This window comes from Camelus dromedarius, chromosome 28, assembly GCF_036321535.1.
Source record: "Camelus dromedarius isolate mCamDro1 chromosome 28, mCamDro1.pat, whole genome shotgun sequence".
Lineage (NCBI taxonomy): Eukaryota > Metazoa > Chordata > Mammalia > Artiodactyla > Camelidae > Camelus > Camelus dromedarius.
The window spans coordinates 5140167-5163799 of record NC_087463.1 but is presented as its reverse complement, the minus strand read 5'-3'; the positions used below and the strand labels follow the sequence as shown (position 1 = coordinate 5163799).

Below are 23633 nucleotides of genomic sequence, written 5' to 3'. Positions count from 1 at the left end.
TGAAAATAGACTTACCAGATGATCTAGTAATCCCACTCCTGGGCATGTACCCAGAGGGAACTCTAATTTGAAAAGATACATGCTCCAATGTTCATAGCAGCACTATTTACAATAGCCAAGACATGGAAGCAACCTAAATGTCTATCAACAGATGATTGGATAAAGAAGTTGTGGTATATTTATACAATGGAATACTACTCAATGATAAAAAAGAATAAAATAATGCCACTTGTAGCAACAATGAACTCATCTACAAAACAGAAATAGACTCGCAGACGTAGTAAACAATCTTATGGTTACCGGGGAAAAGGGGCAGGAAGGGATAAATTTGGGAGTTTGCGATTTGCAAACGTTAACCACTATATATAAAAATAGATAAAAAAACAAATTTCTCCTGTGTAGCACAGGGAACTATATTCAATGTCTTGTAATAACCTTTAATGAAAAAGAATATGAAAAGGAATACATGCATGACTGGGACATTGTGCTGTGCGCCAGAAATTGACACATTGTAACTGACTACACTTCAATAAAAAAAAAAAAAAAAAAGAATTACATATCCAAATAGCTTGAAGAGTGGATGAAGGAAACAGGATATTTCTGGGGTGGAAAACAGATAATAGCAAGAGCAATAATAATAACAACAATTGCACAAGTTTGCTGAACTCTTGGTTTGTGTCAGGCCCTCTGCTAAGATTTTCACCAGCATGCCCTCACTGATTGCTCACCACCATCCCCTACACCAGGAGGCATGCTTCCCCCTACTTCACAGATGTGAGCACTGAGGTTTGAGATCACATAGCTGCTTTAGTGCAGCACTGAGCTTCCAATGCAGACAACTGGAAGCAAGAAGACTTGCATTCGACGGGAGCGTTGGGCAGCCCAGGGGTGGTGTTAAGAAAAATGAGCCAAAACTTAGAGAAAAAAGGCAAGTGGAAGGTGCATGTCCTTTTGGAGTCCAAGAGCATCATTTTACAGGCCCGCCCAAGGATTATTATCTAGGGAAAGGGACCCTGACTAGATTCACCACTGATTAAAGGTCCAGATTCTGCCAGGCACCTGTAGACTTCTGCCCAGAAAATATGCAAATGATTTTTTTCCAGTAGAAAAGATAAGCACAGAGATTACGGTTTTATTGCCCATTAGGACATAAACTGAGCAATCCTGCTCACCATTCTTTGTCCAAAACCTGCCTTCCTGTAATACCCTTTTCTTCCCATTCTTTTTGGACCAGTTTAATCACCATGTTGGTTTCCTCACTAAAGAGGTGAATGAATCCTTGACATGAGTTTTTCGGTTTTTGAAAGTTTCACTCTGACAGTGGGGATTCCAAAGGAGTTTGGTGCTGGTTGACATCTCCAAGGAGGTGGGGTTGGAGAAGGAGGCCGGGGCCAGTTCTGGGGGGGTTGGGTGCCTCTTGGGGATGTTTACAGCCTGGACCATGGGAACAGCTCAGCTCTTCTAGGATGTCCAGTTTAAATCAGAAAAGAGCTTATTTCCTCCTTTTTAGGCAAAAAAAAAAAGAAAAGAAAAATTAAAAAATGGAAGTTTCTGAGAAGGTTTCGGTGTGAAGGGGTCTTCAGGGAAGGACAGAAGCTGGCAGACCTGCTGGGTCCTGTCATGGTCCAGAGCTGAAGGGAGGGGGCTCTCCAAGGGTTTCCCGTTTAGCAGAGCCCGCTGGGCAAACAGTCACTCTGTGCGGCTTCAACACGGGCCCGTGGGTAGCACTTTTCAGAAAATTATTTGTTTTTAAAATAAAGCTTTAATTTCTCTAGATCTTTTTTTTTGAATATTTCCTACTGTGTATTTTAAATGATTAATCTGGACTTACAGAAATCTGTTTTACAACTTGAAGACTTCTTCAGTTTGTATACTTATGGCTCCTGGATGTTCCAGATCCTATTAACTAGCCCATTTATTTGACTATATTGGTTCTTTTTGAAAGACAAGATGTTTGGCTGAATTGACCCCCATTCTTTTGGTTAGGAGTATCTGATCATGATTCCACATAGGACAAAAAAACAAATAAAATAAATTATTTTACAATCCTTAAATTCCTGTGCATTGTTTTTGCACCTAGATACTACTTCATCATTTGGGGCCTCTCTCCATAAATGGCAGTAGGTTAAGAGAAAAATCAGGCATTCTAGAATTTGGGAGTTAGAAGCAATTTTCACAATCATTTTGCTCCAGCTACTAGAATACTGAATTTCATTCTGATTCCACTAGAATTAAGAATTCACTCTTTAATCTGTAAAGATACTTTTCAAGCCTCAGGTTTGGCACCCTGATGACAGGTATCGGTCATTTCTGACTGGGTGGATAGTTTGGTTTAATAACTAAATGGCTTACCCAATATCAGCCTTTGCTTTAGAAGTAAAATGTCTAAAAGCTTAACAGACTTGTGAAATTTAAATATTTTTCACTTACTCATAGTCTCTGATCGTTTTAAGCAAGGCAGATCATAGAGTTTGGGAGAATGATGGATTCGCCTTGAGACGAAACAGATACAAAACCACGCGCTAAGAGCTGAGCTCCCTCCACTTCCCTGTGTCATCTGTGAGCTACACCTTGAGCAGGTGACATCTGGTGACAGCAGCCCTGATGTATGTTTTTTTTTTTCCTACTTGGATTTAACATGAGAGAGCATCTGAGTGTGTGTGTGAGAGAGAGAGAGAGAGAGAGAGAGAGGAAAAAGAATGAAATGCCTGTTCGCTTTTCCATCACTACTGCTCCAGACTTCCAGAAGCAAAACTACAGAAATATTTCTCATGGTGTTTTATGGAGTTGTTACAAAATTTGTAACGTACTTGACAATACAGTCCCATCTTAAATACAAAGGGCAGGGGAACGTTTCAGTAGTGAACTCGTGCGTTCTCTACACACCACATAATCTCCCGGAGCAGTTAGTTCAACAAGAAGAAGAAAAGAAAAATTAGGCTCACTTATTCAGGTACCGATTATCTGGTGTGGTTATTAAATCATTATTGGGAGACTGCAATAGAAGTTATTTCAAATTACGCATCATTTTGAACAAACCTGATTGAAGCTTTCAGTGCATTAGCCCTAATTACTCACAGTAATGATGCAGTGCTCCCTTGAACCGGACCTCCTTTGTTGTGCCAGGGGACAGTGGCTGATCAATAGCTATTGAGCAGCTGGATCACGAAGGCTGACCTGCCTGAGCGCCTGTGGCGGCCACTACCATCCCTCCCTCCCTCCCGGTAGCTCACAGACGACACGGCCTCAGCCTGGGTACCCACTCCTGCAGCTCCTCTTCCGCCTCCTCCCCCAGATCACTAACTTTATCATCACCATCACTCTCTGGCTCTGAGATGCTAAGAAGCTGCCTTAAACACACACAGACATACACACGCACGCGTGCGTGCACACATGCTAGAAAAGACATATTTTTAAACCTCCGACCCAAGTTCATTTCTTCCACATTATGTTTATAAAATAAGGTGGGAAAGTTTGCTTTCTTTTTTTTTTTTTTTTACCCAAGATCACCTGTTTGAGAAAGCACCCTTTGGACTACAGGCTGATTAATTATTCGACGTGTATTTACAACAGCCCATCACACGTCTGTCAAATCTGTCAAATGTCTTCCATTTGCTTGGTAAGCAGTTCCAGCGTCAAGCCTGTTTTTCTCAGCTGTCTCGCACCTTGTTTGGTCCTGTGTGAGCACACAGCTACTGCCTCATGATCATTCATTTCACTCAGTGATCATTTATTGAGCATCTACATACGCAAGGAACTGTACTAGATAATTTAGTTTCCGTTATGTTTAAATAAAATGAATTTCTAATTAATTGAATTATTTCCGTATTTTTTAATCTGAATAAAGGATTCCTTAAATTAACTTTGCTTTATAAGTCACTTAATTTATGCTTCTTTTCTTTCTTTCTTTCTTTTTTGTCTGCACTTGTCTGGGTCTTCAAGACCATCCTGTAGAAATGATGACCCATTGAAAAATAAGCTGATTTCTGTATATAATCAGAAGTAATTCTGACTTACGTTACTGACAGTGAAAGACAGGACGCTAAAGAAAACAGCAATTAAGGGAGTAGTCTTATCAGAAATACGTGTGACTAATGTAAAGCATCCTTTTGAATGAAATCAAGCCCAGAAACCATTAACAACTATTAACAGCCTTCTGTATGCTTGACTTTGGTTAAAGCATCAAATTACGAGTTTCACTAACTGTTCTCTAAAAGGAGTCCATAATTAGGGAGAAAGGACTCTGTCTTTGACACTCTTGAGACTATGACAGAAGTGAGATTCCATCGGAAATCAGGCAGTAAGGAAATCAAGAAATTTCCAATCCAATTGCATGACCTCAGGAAAATCTTTGAATCTCGAGAGCGTTGGTTCCTTCACGTGTGAAACAGAGCATTGGACATGAGCCCAGCCTGTGTGACCCTGAGTCTCTGAGGTTGGTGGGAAGACATTCATCTGCGGGGAGCAGAATCTCAGGAAGGTCCGGCCTCCAGCACCTGGAGGAGATCGCTAGCCTGTTTTCCCGCAAAAGCTCTGCTCAGACCCGGAAATGGGACCAAATCTGTGAAATTCTCATGAGGGTCTCAGTTTAACACTGCCAAAAATAAACAGCCCATTCCTGCATCCTGAAACAGGAGAGCTTTGGCTCCGCTCTGATTACCAGAGAGGCAGGTTTAAAAGTTTAATATCCACCTGTGTCTGCGCCCGTTTGGCATATTTGGAAATTACTGAACACAGATAGAGGAGGCAAGCCCACAGAAGTGTGCGGTCCCAGGAACCCTGTCTCTCATGCTGCATGGACGGAGTTCAGGAAAGGAAAATGGGGGACCACCTGTCTTTTGCCTCTGGGAAATATCTGTGCTTGGCAAGCAAAGGCGGAAACACGCAGGCTAATTTCTAGATCCATAAAGGGAGGTCTCCAGAGCTTAACCGACAAGTTTGAAGAAGCAATTATCTGGGTGAGTATGCAGACCTCGGCCCAAATCTTTTGCTCCAGCCGAGTGATGACTTCCCAGAATTCCAGGCATGGGACTCTGTCGACACTGCTCCCTCTGCCTGGCTGCCCTCCTCCCCACAAGGCACTGCTGATCCATCAAGTCTCAGGGCAGCTTCGTCCCCATTCCTCTGACTCTACCTCATTGCTGGCATCATTCACCTGACATTTCCATCCAATACTCTTCACTTCACAACTAGCATGTGAACGATGTGAAGATTCTTGATCGTATTTGAAAGAGTAGCCCCTTTCTTCAGAGCAAGAGTTCCCAAGTGGCTGTGAAGAACACCATTTCCAAGAGGTACTGAGAGTTATTCACAGAGAGGGGAGTTTTGTGGTCAGGTAGGGTGGTGAAATTCTGTGTCTCTCCCTCCTGGAACCTCACAGTGCACACTGGTCCATTAAAGGCTCTGAAAACCTCCGCAGAAATGAAGCCAGGTGCAATGCAGTCTCCCTTTCCCTCACTTAACTATGAGAACATCTTTACCACAAAACACCTACTCATGTTTTGTGAAACTCAGTTTGAGAAGTGTCATTCCAAATATTTCTTTCTATTATTTCAGTTAGGCTCATTTTTTTAATTGCCCCATGATTCCCACAAAGGAGTTAGGTACGTAGAGTCTTGTGCTTAAAGCAACCTGCTGATTTAGGAGGTGACTTTAGAGTGAATATCAGTAATGAGTCTCTTCTTGGGCTTCTAATCAAAATAGGCATTTCTAAACACCACAGTGTGGGTAACATTTACCAGTGTATTAATTCAACAAATTTCCTGGAACGTGCCATCATTCCGTGTGTCGTGAAGATGGCAACAGCTAAATTGTGGATTCTACCTCTGAGGTACATACGATTCTGCCACAAGAGAGAAGTTAAACGGAAGCATTTCTTAGGTAGTCTAGGAGGGGGCGGCCAACATGTGGCAGAGACACTAAATGCTGCCGGCATTCAGAGCAGGTGCGGTCACTGAGACTTGAAGATCAGTGGGATGTGACGAGGACCTGAGTAAGGCTGTCCTCAAAGGCAGGTTTGAAGTCAGGTCCAAGACCTGCGTTCCTGGCAAAGTGGAGTTGGTGCAGGGACTGGTGGGAAGTGACGGGGGAGCAGAGGAAGGCAGAGCATATGGGGCATCTGAGTAAGGAGTTTATATTTTATAAACTGCCAGTGAGGAGTCTGGTGACTACTGGGGAATTCATGACATCATGGGGTAGAATGAATCAAAGCCTCAGGGAAACCCTGATTACTGTCTCCCAACCCCGGTGAGCTCGGGAGGGGGTGAAATGCAGCAGTCGACAGTCCGCATGTTGGACCTGAGTTGGAATCCTGACTGTCCCCACGGGTTCCTGGGGCAAGTTCCTTTACCCTTAGCTTCCTCTTCTGGGATGAAGACACAAGTATTTATTTCACGGAGTTCTTGTATGAGTCACATGAGATAACATATCCAAGGTCCTTGATGCAGAGATTAGTAATGACTGAGGATTGATAAAGAGTAATTAGCACTGTTGCTGACCCTCAGATGGCCTTGGCCTCCAGGTTCTGAGATGATCTCCTTGTCTTAGACCTCCTCCCACCTGAAGAAGCCCCTGCTGACACGGTTGACACACCTGTGTCTGCGGGAGGTTGGCTGAGCAGAGAACTCTTACCTGCATTCAAAAGCACACTCCCAGAAGGCCTTCTCCATACCCACCTTCACCGGGGTGAACCCAGAGCAGCTGGAAAGTGCTCACCTGCGTCTGCTGTGGCCGCAGATGCAGCGAGGAGGGACAGCACCGGGGCTGGGGGGATTGCAACTCCGTCGACTGTGGCTGGCTTCTTCCTGGTCATCATGGCGGACACAGCGCCCTCGCTCTTGCTATGCATTGCCGTTTGGTCCACTTTTAAGTGGGGACTTGGCATCCCTGAAAAATAATAAGCCCCAAACCCTGCAGTTACTTTAAAGAAACAGGAAGACAGACAGCATAAAACCTGAAAATGAGCACAGGAAACTGTCAAACGATCTGACCTCCTCGTGGTACAAGGATGACACTTTAGAATGTTTAAAGAAGAAGAAGAAAAAACAAACTTAGATGCATGACTGCTTTGGGTTTTGCGGCTGAGGTTAGTGGAGATGACATTCCAGGTTGGCTGCCTGGACGTGGGGGTCAGGCACAGACCTAATAAAGCAATGGAATCCATCACACACTCTTTGCCTTCTACGGGTCAGGAAGCCTGTCTTCACAGAGGTAGTGCTGTGCGCAGCATGGAGGGGAGGCGTGGACCCCGCCCTACTGAGGCTTCCCATCTCACCCATGAGCTGGGGAGACGAGATGGAATGAGAAGGGAAAACGGGGGAACCAGCATGGGCAGGCTGGGTGTTATGTGTCCTGGGTGCTTGCGGAGTTCTCAGGAGGTCGCGATTTGTGTGGGAAGACATGAGGAAAATCTTCCCAGGGCTCATGCTGGAGCAGCAAGGGTGAAGGAAAGGCGTTCGCGGTGCCAAGAGGTGTCTGCTAAGTCCTGGGTGGGGAATGAGGACCATTCAGACAAGAGACCAGCCTACTGGAGGTCAAAGATGCACTTTGGGGACCGCAGTGTGACAGGAGTCACCAGGTCAGGTGAGAGCTGAACCTGGGGGTCTGGTCATAATAATATGACAAGTAATAGCAGTACTGAGCATCGTAAGTCATGTCTTTATGAGGCTGAAAAGCCTGGGTGGGCTCATAGGAGGTGCGTCTGTGAGGGCGGGGAAATTCACTACATAACAAATTGCAAGAGTGGTCCTGGAGCCTTGTTTTCCGAGCCAGAATCCAGGCTGTCTTACTTTTCAGCTGTGTGATCACAAGCAAGTTACTTAACCTCTCCAAGCTGCAAGCTTCCTTAACTGTGCAGACGGGCTGGACCAGCGCTACCTCACAGGGGTGGCGGGGGCGTCCGTGAGTCAGCCAACACAAGGTGCTTGGAACAGAGTCTGGCCCACGGCCCACGCTACAGAAGTGTCTCCAGTTCTGATTATTCTAGTTATTCCTACTAACCCTGTTACCACCTGCTTCCTCCTCAGGCCAAACTGAAGCCAGCCAGCAAAGGCTCGGTTCTCTTCCCTGACACGACCAGGGGTTTCTGGGCACCTTCTACATCCTCAGCTGCAAAAAAAAAAGTCACTCTCCAACTCATCCACACACCAGCGCAGAGGCTGGAGTTCTCTGAATGCATGCCAAATGCTCATCCACTTAGAATTTCTTTGTTTGTAAGATGCAGGCCACTGACAGCAGCAGTAACAGAGGGGGCTTCATCATGGTCGTTCTTGACCCGAATTCCCATCCCAAACGTACAACTCTCAACGTCAGAGCTGGAAGCTTTCAGGAACTGAGACGCTAAAACCAGGTATCACCTTGGTCCACCTCACTGCTTTCTAACATCTGCCCATGATCCCTGTCTGCCAACAGGAAAAGGAGTTTTAGATTTAGAGGACCATGCGTGGGAGAACTAATTAGGCAGCTGAAGGTTTAGGCCTAGAAGAATAGATGTGTATTCCATTTGCCCATTCATCCATCCAACACTTTTGAGCACCTACGATCTGTCAAACTGGGGACTCGAAAGAAAGTTAGACACAGTGCCTGACTTCTAGAATTTTGCAGCTGCCTACAGGAATTGTCAGAGAAATGAACAAATAATTGCACAAGAGGTAAGTCCTATTTCCGACGTCTGTCCAAGGTGGTAAGACATGGGTGTGGGAGGGAGATGCTAACTGCACACCTATGTCCACTGAGGACACATGGCCCTAGTTTCACACCTGGAAAAGGCACCTGTGACCACGTCAGGAAGAAAGTCACGTTGACATTTTCATTTACCTTCAACTACATTCCTCCCACTCTCCGTCCCAATCTCTGAAACTTCCACGGGAGGTGCTGCGAATAACAGCACCGTTTGGCTTTTTTGATTCCATATTTCATAGCATTTTGACTGTGGGAGTAGACGGACATCAAATTCTACGACAGAGAGATTGCAAAGCACAGCCATCAGGAAACCAGGGCGTGTGGCAAACACGTATATGATCCTTGGATGATGCCTGTTTGTAAACCATGCAGGTGCGCCAGGGTCCGGCGAGATATACATACAGTAAACGTAAAAGGCAAGCAGAATTATCTGCATGGTGGTACATCCAAACAGCCAACGGTGGTTATTCTGAGGAAGGAGAGCACAGGGAAGATGAGTGACGGAGTTTTTGCTTTGTTTCCCTAGCCTTCTTGAATGTTAATATTTTTAAAACCACAAACATATATTAAACTCTACTTCCATTCAGAAAATAAATATAGTTTGGGAAGAATCTAGAAGTCTATCTGAGAACTGGTCACTAGGGTAGCCTGAATGATCTGCTTGAATAACTGGCTGTTAACAAATCTGCGATGGGACAGCAGCCCTGAGTCTGATGAAAACGCCTCACTGTGGTACCCTGCCCCACCGTGGTCCAGTTCCCATCAAATGGACGTGGGCATCCTTTGCCACGCACGCCTCTGGAACTCTAAAGCTGCCAGAGTTCGGCTGGATTTTCATTTGGAAAAACTCACTGACCTGTCTGTCCTGTGGACACATGTGGGGCAGGTAGTTCTTTGTTCAGTTTATGATATACACAGGGACGGAGCCAGTGAACAGGATTAGCAGACAGACATGCAGCTCTCACTTGGGAAGAGACTGATTTCAAGCCATTTCAGTTGTACCCTTTTTCATGGGGATGTCCACAATCCAGATCATTCCATTAAAGATCCAATCACACCTCTACCAGATGGACTCTGCTGCTCAAGTGTTTATGGCACAGAATATGTCAAAAGTCACAAAAATGACACTAAAAAGGTCTATAATTCAGACTGTCACTACTTAGCTGTCCTGAAAACCCTAGATAATTCAGGATTTTCTGGATGATAGTACTGTTTGCTAGTTGTCATCCAGTGAATCTGGGAATCAAATTAGAAAAAAGTACGGACATTTTTTTCAGACAGTTTTGAATTTTGAAAGGATTAGGGAAACAATCCCAGAAACAGTATATGTGAGCGAGAATCCTGAATGAACCTTAAACAAAGGCACATGTAATCCAGAAAATCTCCCTGAGAGCAGAGGTCTCGGGAGCCTGGAATGGGCGACTTCCCCATGGGAGACCACACTGGGCAGGCTGGCCATGGGAAGGTTTTGTTTCCCTTCATTTCACGTGGCAGCTGATGCTCCATGGACAGGCACCCAAAGGACCAGATGAATGAGAAACAGTTCAGAACCCAGTTCTCACAAATGCTGGGTGATGGCAGAATGGTGGGATGTTTGGCACATTCCTTCCCAGCTCGGGTCTGGCTGCTCTCCCTCCAGGGGAAAGAGATTTTTGAAGCTGGAGACTGATCATAAAGAAACCGAGATACAGTAAGGTACTGACCGGACCACTGAAATGTGGCACCACTGCATACACTGGGGCAGGAAGGAAAGGAAGGATGGCTTTGATCTTGGAAAAGATCATGAGGTCACATTCGGACAGCACACTACGTGGAGAGCTCACCTGGTAGGTGTGTTCAGAGCATCCCCAAACCCCAACACAGGACGAACTGTACCGAGGCTCGCGTATTTGGAGGCCAGTACACACTTAAAGGAGGAAATAACAATGCTAATAACTTTGTGGATCCAACATCTGTTCATAATTAAGACAGCGAAGCCAAGAGAACATTTTAAAAGTTAGGTCTGTATGAAAACATTCTGTTACAACCTGTTGACCTCTATTGATACATTTTTTTAAAAAAAGTCTTTGAAACTGTCCTGCAGCCTGTCGAGGGACAGTCACTCATTTCCAGAGGAAATTTCTCACAGACCACTTACGCTCTCGCACCTCCACCTGCACACTATGTTTGCATTAGGGACTTGATTTATGGATTCCTACTCCTCCGGAGCAGAAGCGGACTTCCTGTTGCCTTGGTTACTGGGAGCGCAGTTCAAGGTTAAAGTACTCCCAAATCGGAACCCGTGGCAGGAGCTGCACCCCGCCGCCAGGTTATTGACTGGCCCCGGATGCGGAAAGGTCAGAGACCAAAGCACTGTTTACTGCCTTAAGGGTGAGTCAATATCGAGTCAATAGCTTCGATATTTTGATTCTCTTTCTTCCTAAGTAGCACTTGCTGTTCAATTACCTTTGGCCCAAGTTGCTCAAGGTTACAGGGGTCATGGAGGGAAAAAGCAGGGTCTAGGGTGGCTGATTTTTCCAGGATCCCTTTAATGAGCTCTGTGACCTTGGATAATAAAAAAAACAGCCTCACCATCGACTAATTTGTATGTTGCTCTAGGTTTATAAAGTTAGTTTTCTACTTACCCCATTTTCTCTGTGGGGAAACTGACAAAAAAAAACCCTTTGTGGGGTGACTGCTATTTACTCCCCTTTCCTAGATGAGAAAATGGAGGTTTAGGGAGGTCAGACGGCTTACGTAAAATCACACAGCTGGTGAGAAGTGGTAAGAACTAGATTCTAACTCCTGGCTGAGTCCTCATTTCACAGTTTCCTTAAAATAAACGACCTGCAGAATCATCATCCAGGAATCATACGTAATTCATTTTGTAACATCCACTGCAGAAAGTGGTCTATTTGGAAACTACTATGTGATTAATACAGACTTACTGAGCAGCTTAATTAATTTTTTTTTAATTCCAAGATTTGTAAATGCAGATGTTTCCTGGAAATAAAACCTAGGATGGCAAAGAGGGAGAGGCTGACACCACCCGGATGGTTAGTTCCTTCCGTCACCATCCTGCCCTTTCACTGTCGGACGCAGTGTGTGGCATGGGCTGAGCAGCATGTTTCATGGAGCGGTTAGTGACTTCTAGTCTGCAAAGACCGGTGACAGGCATTGTGCTACTTGCCCCTTGCAGCATCCTTGTGGATGACAAGAGGCAGATGGGAAAACTCCCAATTCACAAATTACAAGACAAGACACAGAGGACCAGGTGATGTGCCCACACCCACATATCACACGTGTGAAGGAAGTGATGCTGGTATCCGTGCCTCCTGACTCAATTTAATGTTGTTTTCTGTCTCATCATATGTTGACTTTTGGATAAACCAGTAAATAATTTTTTTTTTCCACCAGAGGAAACTCTTCCTGAAAACTTGATAATAATTCCGTTTCTCATATACTGGTTGTCTGTTTGAATTCTTCCATTGTTCTTTTTTTTCTTGTTTGCAGATGAACTTTACTCATAATAAGGGGATACAGGTTAACAAAAGAAAAGTGAATCAAGAGATAGATACCCTTGGGGCTCATAGACATAGATTACAAACTTGTGGGTGCCAGGGGGGTGGGAAGGGATAGACTGGGAGTTCAAAAATTGTAGATACTGACAGGTATATGTAGAATAGATAAACAAGATTATACTGTATAGCACAGGGAAATATGCACAAGATCTTGTGGTAGCTCATGGTGAAAAAGAATGTGACAATGAATATATGTATGTTCATGTATAACTGAAAAATTGTGCTCCACACTGGAAATTGACACAACATCATAAACTGACTATAATTCAATAAAATTAAAAAAAAGAAATAGATATCCTTGGGATTTGGAAAATAATACTTTTTGGTGCCAAAGTCAATAAAAATGTTATTTTTGTTGCATTACTTCATTCATTAATTCAACAAATATTTATTGAGCATCTCCCATGCCAGGGGCATGACACTGGTCAAAACAGCCAAAGTCCCTATTTTCTAAGAGTTACATGCTAATTATATCTGCATAGCATAAAGGTAGCTGCTACTTTTTATAAGGATATTGAAAGACCTGAACATGCTTTTTTTAATCATCAAACAGCAGAGTCTTTTCTACCTATCCAGTATCTTTGGGTGGATTTAGTAAAAGACATCTCACCTAGGTGGAGATGTTCAAGGACCCAGATCTTTAGCAAAGAGAGGGCACCATTGTGAAAATCCGAAAAAGGGTATGGCTTCTTGTGTACACATGTACCCCCACTGCTCATGGTTTAGGGAGAGGGGCATGGGTTGGCTTTTGGCACCTTTCTTCCCTCAAGCCAGGTGCTATGAACAGCGAACAACCTGCTCAATCATGGGTGGTGGCGGGGGGAGGGTACAGCTCAAGTGGCAGAGCGTGTGCTTAGCATGCTCGAGGTCCTGGGTTCAATCCCCAGTCCCTCCGTTAGAAAAATAAATAAACCTAATTACCTTCCCCCTTCAAAAAATAAATAAAATAAAAATAAATAAATATATTAAAAAACTATTTTAAAAAGTAAGCATGCAAACTAACAAAAAATAAAGTTGAAAACAAAATTGTGTGACAGTGTGATTACAACTAGGCCAAAATTACTAAAAAAAAAATCGTGAGTAGTGGCCTTATCAACATGTGTTTTGTGCCAAATGAGTTTACCTTCATTCTAGGACCTTGGGAGATGAAGTTCAGGCAAGGTCACTCTTACGCAGAATACTACTCAGTGAGCCTGGAGTCAGTCATTGTAAAATCAGCAGTTATCTGAATGTCAACTGGCACAACTCAGAAGATGGGATGTCTGCCTTTACAGAGAAGGTTTAAAAGCTGAGAGTGAGATGAGACAGAAACACTTAGAAAACTAAAACCAAATGAGACAGGAAGCCAAACGAGTCCTCCATGAGTCAGGAGGGGAAATGAGATCCCAGTGGGGTCTGAGGTGGGCTTCTGCTCATCCATACATTAATTCAATATACACTGAGAGCCTGTAACTGCCAGGAACCACTAAGCACAGGGAACGCGAACCCTCTCTGAATGGGGCCAACCATCCGCTCAGGAAGACAGATCCAAGTACAAAAGTCTGAGTTGTGACTGATGAGTGGAATTTAGTAACTAGAAGTGGAGAGAGGGCCTGCCAGGGCTGGGAAATGTCAGAGAGCAAAGGCAGAAATAACAAGTCTTCTTTGTGTAACCGAGACGAGAGCGCTTGGACTGCGCTGTAAAAGCCAATACTGAAAGACATGTTTGGGAAAGCAGGTGGGGAAAACAAAATGCACATCTCACTGTCAGGCAGAGACAGTGTCTCCCTCCCACATCCATGTCTCACCATATGGGACAGACTTCACCAATAGAACTTACCTCTTGTTATGTAATTATTTGTCCATTTCTCTGACAATTCCCGTAGGCAACTGCAAAATTCTAGAAGTCGGGAACCAGATCTAACTTTCTTTTGAGTCCCCAGCCTGATAGATCCTAGGTACTCAAAAGTGTTGGATGGATGAATGGACAAATGGAATACACATCTCTTCTTCTGGGTCCAAACCTTCTGGGGAAGCTGCCCTGATTACTTACGTCCACACAAGGTCCTCTAATCTAAAACTCCGTTTTCAGCACAGTATAGAGCAGAGGTGAAGGATGTATTCTCTGGAGTAAGACTACCTACATTACTTGCTGTGTGATTTAGGGCAAGTCATACCAAGTCTCTGTGCTAAATGTCCTCATCTGTTAAACGAGGACATTGAGGATTAAAGGCATTTATATATTGTGGTAGACAGAAAATAAGGTCGCCCCCTCCCTTCTGATTCCTAGAACCGGTGAGTGTGTCATGCAACATGGCAAGGGGGGGATTAAGGGTGCAGATAGAATCAGTGTTGCTAAGCAGCTGACCTTGACATCTGGAGGGTATCCTTGATTATGAGATGGTCAAGATGTAACCAAAATGTTCTTTAAAGCAAAAGAAGGCAGTAGAAGAGAAGAATCTGAGAAAGAGATGTGGTGAGGGATGGAGGGTGGGAGACAGGCTATGTTGCTGACTTTGAAGATGGAGGAGGAGGGATACGAGTTAAGGAATGCAAATATCCCCTAGAAGCTGGAAAAGGCAAGGACGGGTACTCTCTCCTAGAGTTTCCAGAGAGGAGAGCAGCCTTGTGAATACTTTAATTTCAGCTCAGTGAGGCCCATGTTGGACTTCTGCCCTCCAATACTGTAATACAACACATTTGTGTTGGTTAACTACTGAATTTGTGGAAATTTGGTATAGCAGTAATAGAAAACCCAGTACATATAAAAACACTTATTACAGTGCCTAGATAGAGGGAGCAATTCTCAACTGTAACTCAGTTGTGTTAACTATTAAGAATTCTTAGCGCCACATTGTCTTAGTACTAATTGTTTGATTTTAAACTTATTTCATATGTTCAAGTCATGTATGTCCCCTTAAAGATTTAAGTTCCTTAGGAAGCAGAGATTTTATATTCTTTTCTTACACCTTCTTAGTGTAAGGCTGATGCAAAGAAACAATTCAATTAATACTTAGAATCAACGAATTGTACCAGAGACAGTTTGTCAATATGAAGCTTAGGACACTAGGGTTCCGAGACACTGAGATGTCGCAGGCTTTGCCCTACACTTACTGGATGAACTTGAACAAGGCTTGGAAACTCGTCTTGCTTCAGTTCCTCTTGGTCAGAATATATTGCAGCTCTGCTATTCTCAGTTTTGTAGATTCAGAGAAACCAGTGAATAATCTGATTATTCTTGCTTCTTAATTTAGAAGTGAAGAAAAGGGTAGGGGGAGGGTATAGCTCAGTGGTAGAATGTATGCTTAGCATACACAAGGTCCTGGGTTCAATCCCCAGTATCTCCCCTCAAAATAAATAAATAAGTAAACCCAACTGTCTCCCCCACTAAAAAAAAATTTAAAAAATAAAAATTTTTTAAATGAAGTGAAGAAATGCGCTGAGAAGGGAACATTTTGTCTATTGGAACTTCACAGAGACTTACGCTGAAGAGTACTTAATGCAGTAAATTCTAATGGTGTAGGAGTCAGTCTCTCCTGATCCTACAGTGAGAAAGTCAGGCCAGATAAAAGGTATTTTCTAGAAGCGTCCAATGATATCACCCAGAATGGAAATATGGCAAACATAAAAATTGCAAAGAGGAGACATCTCAAGTTAGAGGTTTTTAATCTTTCTGTATGTCAGACATCAGAACCTCTTCTTAGGGGAAAAAAACAAACAAACACACACACATAAAGAACATATTTTGTACACAGATAAAGGTTCAAAGATACTTTTAAGTTCAGGTTAGTACTCTTGTTTGCCTAAGTCAATTCATGTACATAAGACACACACACACACACACACACACACACACACACACACACCCCCAAAAGGACTAAGCACAGATAGATAGAACCAAACAAATGCTGATGTAATTGGTCCCATGCTTAAAAAAATATAGACAGTAGAAAGGTAACCGTTCTCTGAAAAATATAACAAAGGGATTTTCAAAAGATTCTAACAAGGGAAAAAAGGATGCATACATATAATTAAAGCTGATTTAGCAGCACAGTGCACCAACCACGTTCCTGTTACATCCTTGGTGATCGGGTAGGTTGGGCATTTGCTACTGACGCACATAAAGCCTGTTACAGTCTTCATCAATAGATGCGCACAAAGGGGGCTTCAGCAAAGTCAAATCAAGGCAGTTTAGAGTTGGAAGGGAGCTAGTCCAGTCCTTCCTTGGCAATTCAGCCCCAGAAAAGGGATGTGACTTGCTTTGCCCAGTGTCACCCAGAGAGGGTGGCAGGACCGTGCCTCTGACCCCAGCCATATTCCTGGACTGTCTCAGGCCAGCATGTGGGCTTTGAGCTGCAGGATTACATTCTGAGATGTCGCGGAAGCAGTCTTCCTGCTCTCCTGGTGCATGCTTGCTATTCTGTACCCACTGGGCAGCTTTAAACCAGACCAAGCCCAAAATGGCAGATACAATTCCAGCTAGGAGACGACTGGCCTCAGATTCTCCCTCATGTGAAGGGCTTAGTAGTCAAGGCTGGTTAAAACAAGCATCTTTTGGAGCGTCTTCCTTTTTACCTTTTGAGCACAGAGCGCATCTGCATGGTAACACAGACCGCGATGCTAACTGGGTCACCTTATTTGCATTTTGATTACTGCTTATTTAGAAGCCACACTGAGAAAAGAGAGCTTGATATCAGATTAAATGCATGTGTGTCTATAAATATATGTATAAATAGATAAATGCATATGTGCTGGTTTGTGAAAGATCAGTCTGATACGTACTCATCTCTCAAGAATATATCTGTAGGAGTCTGGCCACGTATGGGTGTTAGGGTCATAACTGTGGTTACGGAATTTAACTGTTCTCCTCAGTGTGATGTCACCCACTGTATAGATACGTTGTCATCCAGAGAAGTCAGCTTAGCGTACCTCCCCCTTATTAAGCAGTCATTGCTCTTTACATGGGAACATTGCATTGTTCTATGAGCTTTGCTGAATGCCCTTTCTTCAGACCACCTACTTCGTTCCACTATTTGAAATTATCCTATAGAATGCAAACACGCTGTGACTGTGCAGACATACACATACAGACATAGGATGTGTGCTCGAAAAGCTCTCCTCTTTTTGCAACAGAAGAGAAAAAAAAATCACAGAACCTCAGACCCATCATTAGATAGACCTCCTAATCTTTATCTGCAGTAGTTCAGTCAGACGAGCTAATACCATGATGATGGCTTTGAAATCTCTTAGGAATTGGATGGGGAGATGTGATAGTGATGAACTCCCGGCTAATAAACACAGAGTGCTTATTTCGGCAGAATGATCAATTTCTAGATGTCCCGAGGCTTGTCTGATACAGTTGATTTACTCATCCTCGCTTACCTCACTAATAAAGCCAAAGTCCACCATCAGATTACAGAGGTGCCTAGAAATTCTTAAAGGGGCAGAAGAAAGCTAAGGTAGCATTCATCAAATTCTTCCGAGCCTCGCTCTGAGCATCCCTCCTGGACCACAGTCCTTGAAACCCCCGCTGCCTTCCTCGCTGGTCCTCTCCACTCAGTAGACTTTGGGCTAGTACAGTGATACAGACAATTAATTTGTTATCTTGTTAGTGGAAATTTAATGCAATGATCTAAAAGAACCCTTACATATTGTGATAAACTTTAGTGCCTCTGGGCAGCTCCCCTTCCATTGGGCTCATTTCACATCTCATCCATTATGTAAATGAGATTTGGAAATAGTTGAGTTTCACTAATGTAGCTCAACTCTGATGGATTGGAGAGAGCCGGTCCTACTGAAACTAATGAGGTTAAATGCATCTCAGCGTTTCTTTCTACTTGGCTGATTACGCGAGCCTCTGTTCAAGAAATGGGATGCAGTGCATTTTTTTTTTTCAGCCATCGTTTAAGGAAATCTCACTGTTGTCAGACCCCAAAGTAGCCCCAAATAAGTTTGGTTTGGATAATGCCTGTGTTGGTTCCAACATTGCATGGTGCACAAACAGAGCTCATGGACAACGTGCCATTTTTTTACATGAAGCAAGACTGATAATATGCTCTAAGATGGAAAGGGAGTATTTTAATTGTTAGTACATGCGAGGAAGTCTTTCAGTCACCAGAGAAGAGTCAGGGGAAATTTCTAGAAATGGACAATGGGGATGAAGAGTGCTTGGGGGGCTTGAGGTCAGAGAAGGAGGTAGTCACTGATTAAGTCTGGAACTGGAAAGCGACTGCTGCATTTGATTCAGAGTCACAAGGAGTCAGTCCAGTTACCCAAGGGCCCAGTCTTAAGACAAAGATAAAGAAGGACTTCTACAGTATACACTTCACTTCAAAAACCGTGAAACAGGAGTTCTAAAGCTTGGAGGCAGGATGCTTTTTTGAAAAAAAAAAAAGTAGTAAGCATATCAGGAGAAACAGTCTCAGACTATTGAGGGTCATGGAATCACAGAGGTCACGATGAGATGCTAAATATCAAAAGTATCTGTCAAATTATTTTGTCTTTATTTAAAAAGGGGGAGGCGAGTTAAGTGGAAAGATCTTTAATCTGCACGATAGCCCTCTGAGGTGGGTGGTTTGTTCAACTTTTTTAAAACAAGAAAACTGAAGCTTGGAGAGGTTAAAGATCTTGAACAAGGTCAAATACCTAGCTAAGTGACAGAGCTGGAATTCAGATCGAGGGTCTCCTGGGTTCAAGGTTACAGCCTTATGTACCGGCTCAAAACCCCTTTCCTTGTAAGTAGTGTGTTTTCTCAATTATTGGCTAATACAGTTGGACTCTGATTCTCTCATACAGAATGTTTCTGACTCCACGTCCTATTGCAATGGCTGGCACAGAGAATGTGCTTGGAATGAGCCAGCCAGGAATGACTACACGAAACGTAAGATATTTACAAGATAATTAGGATGGAGGCCACCAGATGCTCGACCGAAGGGCTGGAGATGTGGAGAAGAGATCGCTGGCCAAGTAATCACTCCATCTCTGCCCTCCCAACTAACTTCCGGCTCTGAAATCTGGGACCCCAGCAGGAAAGCTTGCCGAACTCTTAAATATTCAACATTCTCAGTAAACTGTTGGTGGGTGGCAATAAAGAAGAAGTTTTGTTCTTGCGTTAATTTACTCAGCAGAAGTTTCAGTGCTGCAGTAAACACAGACACTGCAGGTCCTTTTGGGGACCCTTAAGGTGTAAGAAAGAATCCAGTCAAATACTTAGTTGAAGAAACAAGATGCAGGAACAAGAAATTTGAATAAAAGTAACAATCTCCTCTGAGCTGAAAAGACTGCCCACATTGCTTTCCACTGTACCTGGGGCCACGCCAGAGATTTTCCGGGGAGATTCTTAACAACTAGCATATATTCCAGAACAATAGTTGAGAATGGAATTTATCAACTCTGTAACTCATAAATACACAAAGATAAGTAATTAACCTGACTGATGAAGAGTAAAAATTTATATTCATATAGACATTATAGTAAAAGTAACAAGGTAACCAGTATGATCATTTTAAAGAAAATCAGAAATTCAAAGTAGTTCAAAGGGTTTGTTCGAGCCCACGTTCCCTGTGTTCGGACCACAGAGTTACAAGCTTACTTGCTGTCTGGACTTGGGGAACTATTTAATGTCTCTGTGCTTCCGTCTTCTCATCAATGGTGGAATTAATAATAGTACCTATTCCCTGGGCTTAAATGTGAGGATATGAAGATAAATCTCTATCTTGTACGGAGGTAAACATGTTAACACTAATTTTCAGTACTCTCCGATGAGGACGATAGGAGCGGGCAGGAGAGCCGTGACCAATCAGGGGATGAAGTGACTTCCCTGCCAGCCCCGCTAGGGCAGGGAGAGACTCACAGAGGAGGCGACATTTCACCTGGGTCTTTTAAAAGTTTGGAACCACTGGCTGAAAGGGGATGAAAGGAATTCCAGGAAGAAAAAGCAGCAGGTGCAAAGGCATGAGGCATAAAATAGAACGGCATGTTTGACGACAGGCAAGAATTCCTGTGTGGCTACAGTACAGTGTTCTGCAGGTGGTGGGGGGTGAACTGTAACAGGAGACGGGGCCCTGGGTCAGGCTGGGGATGACGCAAGGAGTCTGGATTTCACTTGTGGGTAATGGGGAGTCACGGAGGAATTCCACGTGGACACGCAAACACCCAGCCACGGAGAAGAGGTGGGTTGCTCTCTGTGGGCACAGCTGTGATTTGAGGGCACAGAAGCTGCTCCCACTGGGTTTCTGAGAAGGGAGCCAGCAGAAGATAAGGTTTCTAACCAAGGGAAGAAACTCAGCCTTCGATCCTGCATGATTGCCCAGCGTGCCCTACCGTTCACTGTTCCTACTGTTTCTTTTTCCCTGCCTCAATCTTTATTGGGCAACTTGTGCATTAGAAGTTTCCTTCAAAGCTCTAGAGAGGAAACACTGATGAGTAAGTTGTGTCTCGTGCCCTGAAGACACCTAAAGCCATGTTCAAATCATGTTTTTTGTAAATCACATCTTGTTTTGTTCATTTGGACATCTCACTGCTCAGAGGAAAGAGAGGTGAGGGCTTTCAGAAAGTCATGTCTGTTCAAGAAGAGAAGTCCCCACTTAATGTCTGTGTTCTGCATACACATCTGCACTGAGGTTTTCACTTTTTCTTCCTGTCTTCAGCGGATCGGTATTTGACACAGCTTTCGAAGGACTTCATTCCCCGTGATGAGAAACTTCCCATGGATGCTCAATCTCAGATTATTAAAGAAGCTTTGAACACAGGACAGAAGATGAAGGGTTTGGGGTGAGATAGAGGAAATAACTGAACAGCAATGACTGAATGGACGCTCCCCCAGGATGCAGATGGGCACCACACAGGTAGTTTGCCCAGGAGAGCAGAGATGGCCAGGCAGAGACACGCGACCATTCTCCTAAAGAAGCAGGTGTATCATGGCTTTCAGTCCTGACATCCTAACAACTTGCTAAAAATAGTCAAGTTAGTTATTAATTGGCATATAGGCCCACACTAAATTCTTTTACTAAATCCAAATTTCATGGCTTGTTTAGTTTGTGAACTGAAGTCAGTCCAGCAAGTTATAAATACCCCCGGATTGATATGCACTGGAAATGTTCATATGTATATATTCATTTATCCATTTGTTTAACAAACATCTATTGTGCATCCATGATGAAGAAGGGATTTTGGCAGACCTCAGTAAAAATACTCTTGCCGCACGGCATAAAGAGGGGACAAGAATCAGTATGTGAAAAGTAAGAAGGGGCAGTTATGGTTTTCTAACTGAAGACAAGCCACACCAAAGGGACCTCTGACCAATGATTAACAGGACCAGTGAACACTGGGACGAGTTCAACACAGGAACAGCCCACATTTATGGATAAATGTGCAGTGGAGAAGGAACCATGCTGGGCTGAGGTTGTCTGGGAGATTTTGCGCACCAGCCCAGGCGACTCGTTTAGATTCCTGCTGGACGGGGGTGAGGGTCTCCCTATAGGGCGACCTCATGCGTTCACTGCGTGGTTTAAGGTCGAGAGGGAAAGACGCGGGGTGGAGGGCGGGGTGCGGGGGCTCAGGAGATGGCGAGGCCCGGGCTTAGGCGTCTCCAGCTCCGTGACTTTGGGCATGACAATTCTGTTCATCTTGAGTTTCTGTATGGCCTCTAATTCCTTCTGATTCTGCACCTTGAGTAGACAGAAGGGCCTCCCATCATCTTAAACAGGAGAGAAGTCGCCTACCCAGCATAAGTAGATCTGAGAGCCAAATGTGGGAAATGATTCTATTTTTGAGCAGACGACAGAGCTCTCATTTCTATCAGATAAACCAAACAAAATGCAAAAGTTAACCGGACACAAAAGGCCTGGGAAGCCCAGTCGGCCCTAGGCTCATCTTTTATCGTGGGTCCCGCCCCCAGGGTGGTGGATGCTTCCATTTCAAGGTGTCCGGGAGGGCAGCCACTTTTTAATGAGGTCCTTTTGGTTACTTCAAGATCGACTCACTGTCCTTGGTTGAAGACCAAACAATTCCATGTGTCGCTTTTAACAGAAAGCTCCTCGCAACCAAGGAAATAGGTAATATTAACTATATCCTACCTACAAAGCAACTGAGGCTCCAACATGTTAAGAAACACATTCAGGGTCTCGCAAAAAATTAGTGCAAGCAGGGATCTGAACCCAAGTCTCTCTGTCACGTGCTTTCTCTTAAACAGCCTTACTCCCCCCATGGTTATTAGAAATGCAGGTTGATACTTTAGCATCTGAACCCCAAAAAGTGACAGCAAGGTTTTCTTTAGGACAAGGTTTAGGAAAAGAACTTTTGTCAGTAGACGGCTTTTTTTCTTAATTTTGCCTAGTTAGCCCTGGGTATAAGCAGATAATAGCCTAATGTCAGATTAAGAAGCTGCAGAACCTGTTGGGGGGGGGGGGGAAATTCCGATTGAATATGCAATTAGACTACAACAGTGGAAAATCTCCGTAAACGCAGAGCTAAAAAATAATTTCCATGTTTGACTTAAGCTCCCCTAAGAAAGGAAAGGAAGCCGGAAACCAGGATTTAGGGAGCAAATGGAATTGCCCACAGATGCCAGGGGAGCAAGCAGCAAGACTTTACAAAAGATTAAAAAAAAAAAACTCCCTGACTATATTTCTCAGACTTGGAAATTATTACATTTCCCAACTAATAAAACTGACAGTAAAACATTATTTTTCCAGTCTCAGTTATGTAATAAGTAGAGTGTGTTTCCTTTTATAAGCACTACTTTAAAAATAATCAAAGGTATCTGAGGGCATCCTTTTGTCAGGCCAGGAATTTGCGTGAAGGACATTCAGCTTGAAGAGGGAGTGGGGTCGAGGCTTGGGCAGGGGGATCCCCTCATTCCCCAGTGGTCTCACCGAAAGCTTGCCTGTCGTTAAAGAGGGCTGGAGGCGGCAAAGCGGTCTTCCAGCATTCATTTTAACATCTTCGATCGGGAATCCATATTCCCCTTTCTCACTTCTGAACCGGGGCCTCCTCGCCACTGCCCAGGGCTCGTCCCTGCTCATTCCTTTCAGCGTAAGCTCAAGCAGCAGGTATCCCCCCTTCCTCGGAACCTCCACATCCCTGACCTCACAGAGAGCACCCCACCCACAGCACGGCTCTGCAGACCTGGCTTGCACTCAGCTTAGCGCTTGGTTATAGGACATTTCAAACTCACAGCATTGATCAGCACCTCACTGTCCAGCCTTGGGCAGACGAATGAATCTAAGCCTGAGATTCTTTGTGGGTAAAGCAGAACTAGAAAGAGATACCTTAAGGAGTCTGCTAAGGCTGAAATGGAGTGAATCTCTATCAAGGGTCGCGCACACGGCCTGCCTCCTAACAAGCACGCTGTTACTAACATTATTATTATTATACAGAGTCATCTTGACTTCCCCCAAAGATAATTAGTAAGTT

General features: G+C 44.0%; 1 protein-coding gene across 4 annotated transcripts in view; it reads right to left on the bottom strand.

Moving 5' to 3' along the window:
* SETBP1 (SET binding protein 1) overlaps positions 1-23633 on the bottom strand; it is a 358959-nt gene that overhangs the window by 16405 nt on the left and 318921 nt on the right. For 3 of the 4 annotated variants that reach the window (XM_064480304.1, XM_064480306.1, XM_064480305.1), the window contains exon 5: positions 6715-6885. In XM_064480304.1, coding sequence (XP_064336374.1) covers positions 6715-6885 — 171 coding nt within the window. Of the gene's footprint in view, positions 1-6714; positions 6886-8485; positions 9149-23633 lie in introns of those variants that run through there. The other variant, XM_064480310.1, reaches the window with a different exon arrangement.